Source organism: Hyla sarda, chromosome 3 (genome assembly GCF_029499605.1).
Source record: "Hyla sarda isolate aHylSar1 chromosome 3, aHylSar1.hap1, whole genome shotgun sequence".
NCBI classification, from domain to species: domain Eukaryota; kingdom Metazoa; phylum Chordata; class Amphibia; order Anura; family Hylidae; genus Hyla; species Hyla sarda.
This window is the reverse complement of record NC_079191.1, coordinates 188,675,584-188,690,773: the sequence shown is the minus strand read 5'-3', so window position 1 is coordinate 188,690,773 and position 15,190 is coordinate 188,675,584. Positions and strand designations below refer to the sequence as shown.

The 15,190-nt window shown below is 44.8% G+C and overlaps 1 protein-coding gene across 2 annotated transcripts in view; it reads left to right on the top strand.

Annotated features, from left to right (window-relative positions):
- Positions 1-7,827, top strand: part of GCLC (glutamate-cysteine ligase catalytic subunit) — a 68,083-nt gene extending 60,256 nt beyond the window's left edge. For both annotated transcript variants that reach the window (XM_056565734.1, XM_056565735.1), the window contains exons 14-16: positions 4,842-4,945; positions 5,033-5,153; positions 6,542-7,827. In XM_056565734.1, coding sequence (XP_056421709.1) covers positions 4,842-4,945; positions 5,033-5,153; positions 6,542-6,747 — 431 coding nt within the window. In that variant the 3' untranslated portion in view covers positions 6,748-7,827. The remainder of the gene's footprint in view (positions 1-4,841; positions 4,946-5,032; positions 5,154-6,541) is intronic.
- Positions 7,828-15,190: the final 7,363 nt, after the last annotated feature.

Below are 15,190 nucleotides of genomic sequence, written 5' to 3'. Positions count from 1 at the left end.
TCTATTGGCTGGCCTGTTTCTCCCTCTCTATCTACACAGAGTGGAGTTCTCCTCACAGCAGCTGCCACAGGGGACACAGACTCGGGTGAGTTCTTTTTTTCATTATGTCTGTACCCAGAACTGTTCCTCCCTCTAAACAGACAACTGGAGTGTTAGTTTTCTATTTTGTCTGTAAGAGCTGTAATTCCAAAATGCCTGGTTCTGCTGAACCCACTTGCTCTGCCTGCTCCACTGCTACCCCAGACCGCCTGGTACCCCCGGATGCTCTTTCAGTTCCGGTGGATTTGGCCGCTCCTCCAGCCTGGGTTTCTTCCCTATCCCAGTATATGGCTGACTTGACTCCAGTCTCCCGTTCGGTGGCTGAGGCCTCCCGTGACGTGGTATCTGCCTTGTAAAGGTCTGCCCTGCGCCAACCTCTAAAGGGCCCCGCTCCTCTTCTCGACATACTTCACGCTCTCACAAGCGTGTGCACAGCTTCCATGCAGTCAGCCCGTTGTGCTGCCTTTGCTGTGGGTCACCTAGCGGCCCTCCGCCGTTCCATGTGGCTTAAGGCTTGGGATGCCGCCTCCAAAAGGTCTCTCGCCGAGCTTCCTTTTACTGGTGCCCTTCTTTTTGGCAAGCGCCTTGACGAGATTATCTGAGGTGACGGGGGGAAGAGTTACTTGTTGCGTCAAAATAAGGCTTGCTCTACTTACCAGAGGAAGTCCTCCTCCTTTTCGGTCCTTTCAGACTTTTGGCACTAATAAGGGGTCTGGGCAGGCGCCTTCGCGGGACAAGAAGACTCCATCGTTCCGGGCGCGCCTGTCTTGGAAGTCGGACACCAATTGTTCTTGCCGTTTTGCGGCCAAATCGGGCAACCGCAAACCCACTTCCGCATAAAGTGATGCACCCACCCACAGATTTTTCTCAGGTGGGAGGTCGTCTTACTTTTTCGAGACATCTGGACCACACACATTCAGGACTCTTGATCAGGGACGTGGTGTCCAATGGATACCAAATCAAATCTGCCTCCCTCCCGGGGGATCTTTTTTTTTTTCAGTCCCGGGCCCCCCGGTCTCCTTCTCTGGCGAAGCAGTTTCGGGAGGCTCTCCAGTCCCTGCTTCTCCAAGGAGTTATTGTCCCCGTTCCTCCAGGGGAACATTTTCGGGGTTTCTATTCCAATCTTTTTGTGGTCCCCAAGAAGGGCGGTTCTTTGCAGCCAATCCTGGACCTCAAGCGTCTCAACCGTCATCTTCTCATCCACCACTTCCAAATGGAATCTCTCTGTTAAGTAGTGGCAGCCATGGAACAAGGGGAGTTTCTTTCTTCGGTGGACATCAAAGATGCCTAGCTCAATGTTCCAATATTTCTCGGCCATCAACGGTACCTCAGCTTTGCGGTTCCGGAGGGGCATTTTCAATTTGTAGCCCTCCCCTTTGGTCTGGCCACTGCTCCTTGGGTCTTTTCCAAGATCCTTGCTCCAGTAATAGCCCTTGTGGTCGAGAGGAGTCTCCGTGATCCCTTACCTGGACGACCTTCTCATCAAGGCTCCCACCAGAGTCCAGACCCTGGAGAATTTGGATCTCACTCTCCAGACCCTGGATCGCTTCGGGTGTATGGTCAACTGGGACAAGTCTGTCCCCTCTCCCACCCAGTCTCTGATCTTCTTGGGACTTCAATTCAACACTGCCTCTGCCCGGATCTGCCTTCCGCCGAAAAAATGTCTGACTCTCCTGTCAGGAGTCCGCTCCCTTCGGTCCCAGGTCAGTTTCCATCTGCATTTGCATGGAAGTCTTGGGTCGGATGGTAGCGGCCATGGAGGCCGTACCCTTTGCCCAGTTTCATTACCGCCCCTTCAACTTGTGATTCTCTCTCGATGGGACAGATCTCTCTCCCTCGTCGGATCAGTCAGTCTCTGCTCTGGTGGCTCCGCTACCCCCTTCTTCTTCAGGGGAGATCATTTCTTCCCCTCCATTGGCAGGTAGTTACAACTGATGTCAGTCTGTCGGGCTGGGGCGGTGTGTTCAGGGACTGGACGGTTCAAGGCCTCTGGTCTCCCCGGGAAGCCCTTCTTCCGATTAAACATCTTGGAACTGAGGGCGATTCTTCTTCATTGGTAGTTCCTGCTTCAGTCCCGCCCTGTCCGTGTCCAGTCAGACAACATCACGGCCGTAGCGTACATAAATTGGCAAGGCGGAACTCGCAGCTCGGCAGCCATGGCCGAGGTGACAAAGATTCTCGTCTGGGCGGAAAACAAGGTTCCGGCCATTTCGGCGATTCACAATCCGGGTGTGCTTAACTGGGAAGCGGAGTTCCTCAGCTGTCCCCGGCAAGTGGTCCCTACATCCAGAGATCTTCGCGCAGATCTGTGACCTCTGGGGCCTTCCAGACGTGGACCCCTTCGCGTCTCTGACACAATTGGAAGGATCTTCAGACTGTGCAAAGTCCCGGGACCCCCTGGCTCTAGCCGTGGACGCCCTAGTGATTCCTTGGTTGGGGGTTTGCTCTGCCCAATCTGTTTCCTTCCCTTCTGCTCCTTTCCAGGATTCTGAGGAAGCTCAAAGCGGAGGACGTTCCCGCCATACTGGTAGCTCCAGATTGGCCCAGAAGGTCGTGGTACAACGACGTGGTCAGGCTCCTGGACGACACTCCGCTGCGCCTTCCACTTCGTCCAGACATGCTGTCTCGGGGTCCTCTTTGCCACCCCAATTTAGTCACTGCATTTGACGGCGTGCGGGTGAGACCACAGTTTTGAGAGCCCACGGTTTCTCTTCCCAAGTCATTCGCACCATGCTCAGGGCTCGTAAGCCCTCCTCGGCGAAAATTTACCACTGTACCTGGCGGTCTTAATTTCGTTGGTGTGGAGCTCAGGTCTAGTCTCCTGTTACTTTTTCTGTCCCCCGTCTTCTTTTCTTCTTGCAGTCGGGATTGGAACTGGGGTTGTCTCTCAGTTCCCTTAAGGGTCATGTTTCGGCCCTATTTATTCTTTTCCAGCGTCCTCTGGCTTCTAATTCTCATGTCCGGCCCTTCCTTCAAGGCGTGGCGCATGCTGCCCCTCCTTATCGGTCACCTTCTCCCCCCTTGGGACTTGAATCTGGTTCTGGTTGTCCTCAAAGGTGAACCTTTTGAACCCCTTAGGGAGGTGTCCCTGCACCTCCTTTCTTGGAAAGTGGCGTTTCTTGTTGCTATCACCTCCATTCGGAGAGTGTCTGTCTGAATTGGCAGCTCTCTCCTGCCCTTCTCAGTTTCTGGTGCTTCATCAAGACAAGGTTGTCTTCCGGCCAGATCCTTCCTTTTTGCCTAAGGTTGTTTCGGCCTTTCATCTCAATGAGGACATTGTCCTTCCGTCCTTTTGTCCCGCTTCTTCTCATCCTAAGGAGCGTTAACTCCACAAACTGGATGTGGTTCGGGCTGTTAGGTCCTACCTCTCAATCACTTCTTCGTTTCGCCAGTGTGATTCCTTTTTCGTCCTTACCTAAGGTCGTCGTAAGGGACAACCTGCTTCCAAGGCCGCCATTTCGGAAGCCTATCACTGTAGGGGGAAGATTCCTCCCTGCAGGATTGTGGTTTATTCTACCCGTTCTGTTGGGGCATCCTGGGCTCTCCAGAACAAAGCCTCGGCCTCGCAGATTTGCAAGGCGGCTACCTGGTCGCCTTTCCACACTTTCTCGAGGTTCTACCGGGTTCATACCTTCGCATCGGCTGATGCTAGTCTGGGCCGTAAAGTGCTGCAGGCGGCAGTGGAACAGCAATCTGCCTGACTAATTATCTGCCCACCCAAGGGACGGCTTTGGTATGTCCCATGGTCTGTGTCCCCCAATGGAGCCGATAGAGAAGGAAATTTTTTAATGCTTACTGTAAAATCTTTCTCGGAGGATCCATTGGGGGACAGAGCTTCTGCCCTTTTGGGTTTCTCTTTGGTTCTCTGTCTGAGGGTGTCTTCTGTTATACTTTTTCTTCTGGTTCTCGGACAGTTCGTGTTTTTTTCCTTGACCTGTCGGTCCTCTCCTATTGCTCTGGTACTAAAACTGATTAGCTCAGGGCCTGGAGGCGGGTATATCCTGCTAGGAGGAGCCAACTTTTTTGGTGCCATAGTGTCATACCTCCTAGAGACAGCAGCATACACCCATGGTCTGTGTCCCCCAATGGATCCTTCGAGAGAGATTTTACGGTAAGCATTAAAAAAAAAATCTCGTGTTTGTACATGTAAAGAAGGAAAGCAGAATTTGAAGAGCTGCTGCAAGGGAATAAGAGGTTTAAAAAAAAAAAGCAGCCACACTACCTGGATAAGTTTCCTGTCTGATATGCATAGCTCTTTTTGTCCCTGTTGTCTTGTCTGCTTTATATTCTTTTCCATCTCTTCCTCCTCTTCAGCATGAATACTACATTTCCCAGCAGCCATTCCTGCTGTCATGTCGTCCTGCTCCTCACAGCTCCCTCTTTGAGAGCAGCCCCCTCCCTCCTGCTCTGTGAGCAAAGAGATGGTGTGTGACTGACTGAGGCTGCACATACCTCCCAGCTCTCAGCATTAAAGGAAACCTGTGTCGGCAGATAAGAACCATTTGGCCCATCTAGTGACTCATTAGTGCAGGGCAAAAACTGCTTTCAGAGAGGGATTTGGACAGACAGTGGATGGTGACTACTTAGAGGGAGAAACTGCTATATATAGCAAATGAGTGATCTTAAGACAAATAGGTTGGTGAGAAGGAAACTATGAGCTAGGGGTATAGTTCCCCCAGAGTACCCCTTTAAGGACAAACCTCCGTGTGCTTGCTTAATCTTAAAACAAATTGTGCACCTATACACTTACATTTTAAGCATTATTGAATCTATTTTGTTTCTAATTGTGCCCTTTCTAATAGCTGGTATTGCTGCAGTTGATGGCTGTTTTACAGCAGTTAATGGTACAGAAACTGAGACAGAAGAGTACACTTTGATGAGCATTGATACAATAATCAACGGAAAGGTAATGTGTTTTGATAAGGTTTAATAGCAATCGCATCGGAATGACTATTTTACATAGTACATTAATTTCTTACTTCACATATTACAGGATGGTGTTTTTCAAGGTTTGCTCCCAATTCTTAACTCATACCTTGAAAATATGGAAGTTGATGTAGACACTCGCTGCACCATCCTAAACTACCTTAAACTTATTAAGAAGAGAGCATCTGGTAAGGTTCCATAGAAAATTACTTGGCCTAGTTAATGTTCTCTTGTACTGTAATGGTGGTTGTCAGTAGAGATGAGCGAACTTACAGTAAATGTGATTCGTCACGAACTTCTCGGCTCGGCAGTTGATGACTTATCCTGCATAAATGGGTTCAGCTTTCAGGTGCTCCCGTGGGCTGGAAAAGGTGGATACAGTCCTAGGAGACTCTTTCCTAGGACTGTATCCACCTTTTCCATCCCACCGGAGCACCTGAAAGCTGAACTCATTTATGCAGGATAAGTCATCAACTGCCGAGCCGAGAAGTTCGTGACTAATTGAATTTACTGTAAGTTCGCTCATCTCTAGTTGTCAGTATTTACAGTTTTGTGTTCCTTTTTGATGGCTCGACAGTACAAATCCCTGAGAGTCATACATTTTCCAAGTTATCTTTTCAAAATGGCAAGCATATGGATTTCTGAAATGAATGGCACAGTTGCAAAAACTGTCAACTAATCTGCAATGTGTGTGCAAAGGCGGTTTCAGATGACGTGTATTTTGGTATCCATATTAACACTACATAAGTCAGGGACTGACTGTGCTGCTTATGATCAGAACAGTTGTCTGTTTGGGTCATAAGAAATGTGGTTAGGTCCAGGTTGGTGTCAGTAATTTAGATGCAAATATACACTTGTAATACACTTCTGTGAAACCAGTCACAAGGTTTTTAGCTCCTGGTTAATGTTGGCTTTTTATTGGGATTGGGGGGGTTTAGATCACGTAAGCCACAAAATGGTAAAGGAAAACTTATCAGTTTATCCTGTAGTAACCTGTTGGTACAGTTGTGCGGACATGTTACCCCTACTTACCTACCCCCATAGGAGTCCATTATCTCCCTTGTACAAATTATCAGTTTCCCTTTTTAAAGCGCAACTATCATTAAGAATATGCTTGATGCTGCACACTTGCACTATGGCTTCACAAGCATATTCCCGGCACTGGAGCCACACAGGGCTGCCACAGGCAGGCGAGCCTTGCGTGTCAACTGAGTGAAGTAGCCAGAGAGGCAGTTGTTCTCCACCTCTAGGAGTGCTCTGACTCCCGGAGGGATTATCCAAAAATGTTTTAAACCAGCCTAATTTTAATTATAAAGGAATGCTGAAAATATGCATGTGGAGCCCTTATTCATTGTATGTGCAGCTTCACAAGCATATTCTTAGTGACAGTTGTGCTTTAAAGATTATAGGTAGAAGCAAAAATGCTTTGCAAATTATCGACCTGCTTCAATAAAGGCTTGCCAGTATCCATTAACACATTGTTTGGAACTAGTTTCTATGTTGAGACTTATTCATATATATAAAAGCAGATTTCGAAGCTGGATGCATCTTCCTGGACATGTTTTTTGTTTTGTAGGAGAATTGATGACTGTTGCCCGATGGATGAGAGAGTTTGTATCTAATCATCCAGACTACAAGCAAGACAGTGTGATCACTGACCAAATAAACTACGACCTGTTGGTGAAATGCAACCAAATAGCTAATGACCAGACTAGTTGTCCTGAGCTGCTAGGATTTTCAACTAGGATAAAGGAAAATGGGAACAAAAATGTCTCTCTATGATGTGACATGTAACCCAGATAATTCAGTCAGTTGAGCAGTATCTTTTTGGTATGGTGACCAAGAGATGCTCCAGCAAAAACATGGGGCAATGTGATTTTATGCAGTGGTAGCTTCATAAATGACATAAATGAATACTATTAACATTTATACAGTATACATGTAAATAGTAAAATATTTTTATGACTAACAATGTATTTAGTTAACATTGTATCAAGCTACTGTGAAATTTTATGTATAATCTGGGAAAACAGTTGTTAGGTTCTATACAGTAGGGTACCAGTAGTTGTGAAATGTTTGATTTTTTTTTTTCTTTAGAAAAATATATATTAGCATCCCTTTTAGTAACCAGTTCCTCAGCACAGAGTCTTGCATTCAAAAAGTAGGTAACAGTACAATGCCTGGCCACAAAGCTGGCAGATGATAACTTTATTTGATTCTCTAAATGAAGCAGTCATCTGAAAGGCTGCTGTGCTGAAGCAAGCACATTTTGCTCAGTGGACTGGTGTTGCCTGGGGGAGACCTGCATTCCATGACTCGTAAGCATTTTTTTTCCCACAGTAAATAGCCAGTTTCACACTCTGCCCGTTTTAGGACAAATGCTGCTTAGAATACCTTTTGGGGAAAAAAAGAAAAAAAAAATTTGGGGTATTTAGTTTTGATTGAATGACTTCTACAGTAGAATTTACTGTTAGTACTGACCAGAACATGTCCAGCTGATAACCCAACTGGCCTCAAGTCTTGTTATGTACAAACCAAACGTTAGCCTGATTTTGTGATATGTTGTAATTAACTATTACTTGTAATACTGCTTGTCTGTTGTAAAAAAAAAAAAAAATTATATCAAACTGTATATATGTGAATTGATCATAATTGAATGTTGATGCAAGCCCAAACTTATTTTAAGAACTGGATATGAAGTAGGTTGCATATATATTAAACTTTTATTTCTGTGGCTAAACCTATGACCATTGCCTGCTATAGGTGTGCTATAAAGTCTGGAGAAGACCTGTTAAATGTTATACAGCACTGTTTTAATCCTGATGTATATTTTAAAGCGAAAAATATATAGTTGGTACCAACTGTGTTTGTGTTTTTTTTTGTTTTTTTTTGGTTTAGTTTAGGGGTATAGTATGATAAATGCAAACCTTTTTATCACGAAGATTTTCTATGGGGGTTTGCTGCAGTACTCGCTATCAAATTTTCAGATTTCTTAGCAAAACTGGAGACAGCTTCTCATTTTCAGTGGGATTCTGCTGCACTGTGCACATAGAACTTTAGCGGTGGAAAACTCTGCTGTGGAAATTTACATTCCAGACTTCTCCTGAAAGATTGAACATGTTTACTGGATTTTTATTTTATTTTTAACTGACTTTATTTTAATGTATATGCACAACAGGATCACAAACAATATAAGGCATAAAAAAGGGACAATGTCATCCTGACGGCATGTCAGGCGGGGTGAGCAAGTGCAATAAAAGAAATGAAACATATACACTTCAATTTAAACAATGGTATAAGTATCTGATGAATGTTAGACCTGTGTTACTTTGCACAGTGTAATAGGGTGTACACAGACCTCTTAAAACATAGCTTTTATTATTCTTGCATTAAAATGAACATGTACAACATTTCTAATTAATGTGATAGATAATACCGTCAGTTACAGCTGGCTAGATGTGTTTAGGCCCACTACTGTATAGCCTCTATTCTGACCCTGCTGGTTAATGGACCTCCTACCTGTTAATGCAGGGAGGACGTCCTACAGAGAGGCAACCCGCATCTGGGACCTCCTCCCTCACCCTATATGGACTAGGATGGAGGTGAGGTTGGGTATGGGGAAGTACAGATAAAGCAGTGGCCTATTAGCTAACTTAATTAAACCTCCAAAGTAAACCTCATGTGAGTCAGGTTCATGCAAAACACAAGTGTGTGTGTGTGTGTGTGTGTGTGTGTGTGTATACATATCATACAATGGTCACAGAACAGGTACTATATTTACAATATCCACAATTTTCCAATGCGTTTCATTGTGTCTGTTACACAGCGGCACAACTTATAATTTTTATTTTATTTTTTTAATGCCCCTAGTCTTCTCTGCACTTCTCCCTGATAAGTGCCTCTGTCTCTCTTCTCACATAGTATATCTAGATGCAATGGCGAGAAGGTATAGGATTTATTTTAAGTCCAGTGCAGTCTAGAGAGACTACATGGAGATGTTTATCAGAGCCTTGTTGCTTAGAAAGTCCATAACAGAGAACAAAAGCTGATGGTAAACTTGTCTCTTGATGTAGGCTTGCTTGTAATTGAGATGTGATCGGTGATAAATCGGATTAGGATATATAGTCCAATCCTTTAGCCAAGGGAAATTGCGATCCACTTACTATTGACAACATGTGTTTCTCAGTATGCCAGGTCCTGCTATTTACATAGGTTTGAATACTTCCAGTCTCCAGGTTAGCAGAGATAAGGCAGCCTAATAAAGAGTATACTTGAAGGCATGATGATCCTTATGTGGACAATGCAAACTGACCGGCACGGCCAATTTAAACTACGGAAAACTGCAAAACACACAACCAACCAATGTAAGTGGGAACTTGAACAAAGACATAAGACTAGATTCGATATAAACTAAACAGTACACCGCAAGAAAGGGCCTACAACAAAACAAAAACCTAGACAAACACTCACTCGTCAGCAAAAGAGAAAAGGGGACAAATCAAAGAATTAAGAGTATGAACAGAGGGGCAGGTGTTGGCAATAAATCATAGCAGGTTTCAAACAGGTCTACCTGGGAAGTAAAGGAAGAACATGCGAGTAGTAAATGGGAGATTATGACGGGAGTGTTCAGCTGATCCCTAAGAGTCAAGAAGCGTGAAACAATATACTTTGCCTGTGGAGAAGCACACCATGAAGACTAAATTTTATAGAATTTAGAGGGATTCTTGCGGTGCTTGTATACAAGATATTAGTAGTTCACAGCTGTCTTACAAAGGGCCTTCCAACCAGAAAGGGTTGGGGTTCTAGGATCCATCCATTGCAGGGTTATGACCTTGCGTGCCAAGAATAGTACTTTCCTGAGGTAAAAACAATTTCAGAGTGTGTCCACTGTTCCTCATCAAGAAGTGCCAGTAGGCACGATTTAATATCAAGCTGAATTGGGTGATTCACCAATGTTCCTACAAATTGTACAACTTTTCACCAAAAAGCACTAATGGCTGGGCAGGACAACATCATATGCAGATAAATCACCTCACCCACACCACATTGATGACAGTTTGCGGTCTACCCATCTTGACAAGTCTAACTTGAATATGATAGCACTGGTGGAACATGTATGATTGGATGAGTTTGTGAACACTCCTCGTCGGTTAAGTCGGGCATAAGAGCTTTCCAGTGTGTCTTCACTAAAAGGGGTTCCCCTTACATCTTGGCGCTTAACAGTGTAGTATATAGAGCAGAAATTAGCCCCCTAGGGCCTTGTGATTTGAAGACACCTATAACTGGGAAGCAGGAGAAGGGTGCGTGTGAGCTGGAGGTATTTATAAAAGGACTGTCGCAGGACATCCTTATTGTCCTGGAAATACATGACAGTTCCAGAATTAGAGACTCAGTATGTCATCTACAGTGAGAACCCCATGGGACCTCCAGAACGGAGGGTCTAATACTGTGGGGCAGCAGGGGGCCAGACCACATCTGTCTATCTAGCATTATGTTGGGATTCGTGAGGAGTTTCTTTGAGGCAACCCATACTTGGGATGCTAATCTATGTAAAGGAAGCCACAGACCACCCACACATGATCAACCCTCCAGAACTGTCCACAAATGGGTTAAAGGGGTACTCCGGTGAAAACCTTTTTTCTTTTAAATCAACTGGTGGCAGAAAGTTAAACATATTTGTAAATTACTTCTATTAAAAAAATCTTAATCCTTCCAGTACTTATTAGCTGCTGAATGCTACAGAGGAAATTCCTTTCTTTTTGGAACACTGATGACATCACGAGCACAGTGCTCTCTGCTGACATCTCTGTCTATTTTAGCAACCATGCATAGCAGGTACATAGCAGATGTGTGCTAAGGGCAGCATGGTGGCTCAGTGGTTAGCACTGCTGCCTTGCAGTGCTGGGATTTGGGTTCAAATCCCACTAAGGACAACAATAAATAAAGTGTTTATTATTATTATTATAACGTCAGCAGAGAGAAAAAGAACTGTGCTCAAGATGTCATCAGAGAGCATTCCAAAAAGAAAAGAATTTCCTCTGTAGTATTCAGCAGCTAGTAAGTACAGGCAGGATTAAGATTTTTTTTTAATAGAAGTAATTTACAGATATGTTTAACTTTCTGCCACCAGTTGATTTAAAAGAGAAAAATGTTTTCACCGGAGTACCCCTTTAAGTGCAAATAATGAGCTAGGTGGTGTTCACTGTTAGGTATTGGGTGACTACATCCTCACTCCCTAAGGTAGCAAAGTTGTCCCGCTAGATAGTACAGGTTGATATCAGGGAGTGACATACCCCCCTGCCTTCTAGAATGCTGTAGTATAGACAGTTTGAGTTTGGATCTATTACCACCTCAAACAAAAGTCTGAAAAAGGGCATATATCTGTTTGAAGAATGCCACCAGTACAGGTACGGAGGCGTGTTCGAGCAGGTACAGACATTTGGGAAGAATTCCCATTTTTATTAGATTGTTACGGCCAGCTACTAAGAGCAAAGTTGCCCACACCTTGAACGTCTCCCGAATATATGTAAGAAGGGGTTGGATATTCATTAGGGGATTGTTCTCAAAAGAACGATTAATGTGAATACCTAAATATTTAAAGTGGGAAACCACCTTCAGTCCATGTGTACTCTCCCCCAGTCAGGATCCCATAGAGGCCTGTAAACAGACTTTCCCCAATTTATCCAGAGGCCAGAATAGTCACCAAAACGGTCGATAAACATAACAGCAATAGAGAGAGAGAGAGTCACAGTCAGGTAAGCCATGAACAGTATCAGGCCTACCCTATCCTCGCTCGAGCCAACATAGACTCTTAAGAGTACATAAGGGGAATTATCTATAAGAGAGAAAATACAGTCATGGCCTTAATTGGCACCCCTGATATTTTTCTAGAAAATTATGTATTTCTCACAGAAAAGGATTGCAGTTACACATGTTTTGCTATACACATGTTTATTCCCTTTGGGTGTATTAGAACTAAATTGGACATAATGTCACACCAAACTCCAAAAGTGGGCTGGACAAAATGATTGGCCCCCTTTCAAAATTGTGGATAAATAAGATTGTTTCAAGCATGTGATGCTGATTTAAACTCAGCTGGAGCATGTAACAGGTGTGGTCAATATAAAAATCACACCTAAAAGGAGAGAAGTGCACTTAGTCTTTGCATTGTGTGTCTGTGTGCGCCACACTAAGCATGGACAACAGAAAGGAGAAGAGCACTGTCTGAGAACCAAAATTGTGGAAAAATATCAACAATCTCAAGGTTACAAGTCCATCTCCAGAAATCTAGATTTGCCTTTGTCCACAGTGCTCAACATTATCGAGAAGTTTGCAACCCATGGCACTATAGCTAATCTTCCTGGGCGTGGACGAAATAGAAAAATTTATGAAATGTGTCAAAACAGGATAGTCTGCATGGTTAAACAAGTTCCAAAGATATTCAAGTTGTCATGCAGGCTCAGGGGAGCATCTGTGTCCGTGCGAACTATCCATCTACATTTAAATGAAATGCTATGGCAGGAGACCCAGGAGGACCCCACTGCTGACACAGACATGAAAAAGCAAGACTACATTTTGCTAAAATTAATTTGAGTAAGCCAAAATCCTTCTCGAAAAACGTGTTGTGGACATATGAGACCAAGGTAGAGTTTTTTGGTAAAGCACATCATTCTACTGTTTACTGAAAATGGAATGAGGCCTACAAAGAAAAGAACACAGTACCTACAGTGACATATGGTGGAGGTTCAATGATGTTCTGGGGTTGTTTTGCTGCCTCTGGCACTCGGTGCCTTTGATGTGTGCAAGGCATCATGAAATCTGAGGATTACCAATGGATTTTGGGTTGCACTGTACAGCCCAGTATCAGAAAGCTGGGTTTGTGTCTGAGATCTTGGTTCTTCCAGCAGGACAACGACCCCAAGCATATGTCAAAAAACACCCAGAAATGGATGGCAACAAAGCGCTGCACAGTCCTGAAGTGGCCAGCAATAAGTGCAGAGCTAAATTCCATTGCACACCTGTGGAAAGATCTTAAAATTTGGGAAAGGGCACCCTTTCAGTAAGAGAGACCTGGAGAAGTTTGCAAAGGAAGAGTGGTCCAACTTACCGACTGAGAGGTGTAAGAAGCTTATTGATGGTTAAAGGTTGACCTGATTTCAGTTATTTTTTCCTAAGAGTGTTCAACCATATATTAAGTTAAGGGTGCCAATAATTTTGTCCAGCCCCTTTTTTTGGAGTTTGGTGTAACATTATGTCCAATTTGCTTTTTTTTTTTTCCTGACTTTTTTTGTTTTATTCCAATACCCACAAAGGGAATAAACGTGTATAGTAAAACATGTGTACTGCAATCCTTTTCTGTGAGAAATACTTCATTTTCTTGAAAAATTTCAGGGGTGCCAACATCTACGGCCATGACTGTAAAAACATAACGGCCATCTGGGTCAATTTGGGTCTGGCGTACCTCCCATTTCAGAGATTTATGTATCATGAAGGAGACAACCCTAGAGTGCGAGGTGTGACTAGAATGTAGGGACCATTGCTCCTACGGCCGTGATAGCTTGCTGGTGTTGTCAGGGGTCAAATGCATCTTCTGCGGGCAAAAAATAAAGGGATTATACTTACGAATAGTCGCATATACCAGGGATCGCTTACAAGGGCAGCCCAGGCCTCCCACATTCCTCGAAAGGCACCTCACAGGAGCCATGGGATCAGTACAGGGCAGGAACTACAGGGGAAGCAAAGAGAGTAAGTGAGGGTAGCAAATCCAACCCACATAAAAACAAGACATAGACAAAGACACAAACACAAAGAACCAACAGAAAACAAACGTGAATTGTGGCACTGGGGGTCAATGGAGTCCAAAACTATACTGAGGGAGTCCGTGCTTCAGGTATGAAGGGGCATGGGACACACACAGATCAAACACCCAAGAACTATAACGGAAACAAGATCACAATTTTAAAAAAAGATCCTTAAGGAATATAGACAGTACAACAGATACCCGAAACAATGCCCACCCAGAGGCCCAAGTGTCTGGTGTCCAACTCAACATCAAGTATAAAATAAAGGAGAAAAGGATAATAAACGGGCAAGGAGTACCAGGGCAAGGAGAAAAAAAAGGTGGAAGGGTAAAGGGGAGAGGGAGGGGAGGGAAAGAGAAGAGGGGGAGAAAACGAAGGAGGGGGAAAGGAGAGGGGTGAAAAAAGAGAAGGGAGGGTAGAAAAGGGGGAAAGAATGGCGGGGGGAGGGAAGCAAAACGGGAGACCAGAAAAGAAAAAAAAACAACAACATTGCATATTCAAACAATCCCCAAATACATGCGGATGGCAACCAGGGTATAAGAAGAACAGGGAAACCAACACACTAGTTGATGGGGATATATAGGAATAGACAACAGCCAAGTATTGTGGGTTAAGTGGAGGTGGGCAGGGAGGAAGCAGGCAATGACATGAAAGTGCAGCAGCTGATGAATCTCCAGTCCCGGGTATAGGCAGTTCATGGAAAATAGTGCGAGGGGAAAATGGGTACAGGGAATGGGGGATAAGAGGGCATGAACGTAGTCCAATGTATAGAGGGAGAGGGCAAGGCACAGCACTCACGGCCGTTCTGATTCTGTAAGCAGCATGCCTCCGTGTATAGAAAGAAGGCTGTGGCCCACTTGCAAGGCATTAATATGACAGTGTAAGGCACAAGTAAGCATCAGGTTATGCCGAGGCGAGAAACTTGTTGTCGGACATTGCATCTACGGGATGCCCACTCCTCTGCCTCCTGCGGTGTCAGGAAGAAAATGCCACGTTCATCAGACGGAGGATAAATCATGGAATACGGTATGGCCATCTCGTGTAGCTTGCTCTTGGCGGCTTGAAAGGTGGCTCTTTTCTTCTGCAGGTCTGGGGAGAAGTCTGGAAATATGCAAACTGGGGACCCACTGTAGGTGATCTCCGGCAGGCGACAGAGAAGGCACAGAGCCAAGTCCCAGTCACGGCAATTAAGCATTCGAGCCAGGAGCGGCCTCGGTGGAGCCCCCGAGGGCAGAGGGCGTGTCGAGACATGATGGGCTCGCAAGGCCGATGAGAAGGGAGCTTCCGACAAGAGCTCCCGCCACCACCGCTCCACAAATGGGCCCGGGTCCTGGCCCTCGGATCGCTTGGGTAGGCCAACTAATGTTTCTTCGGAGTATATCTGCCTCTTTCCATTGCGAGGCAGTGTGTTCAAGGGCCTCTGG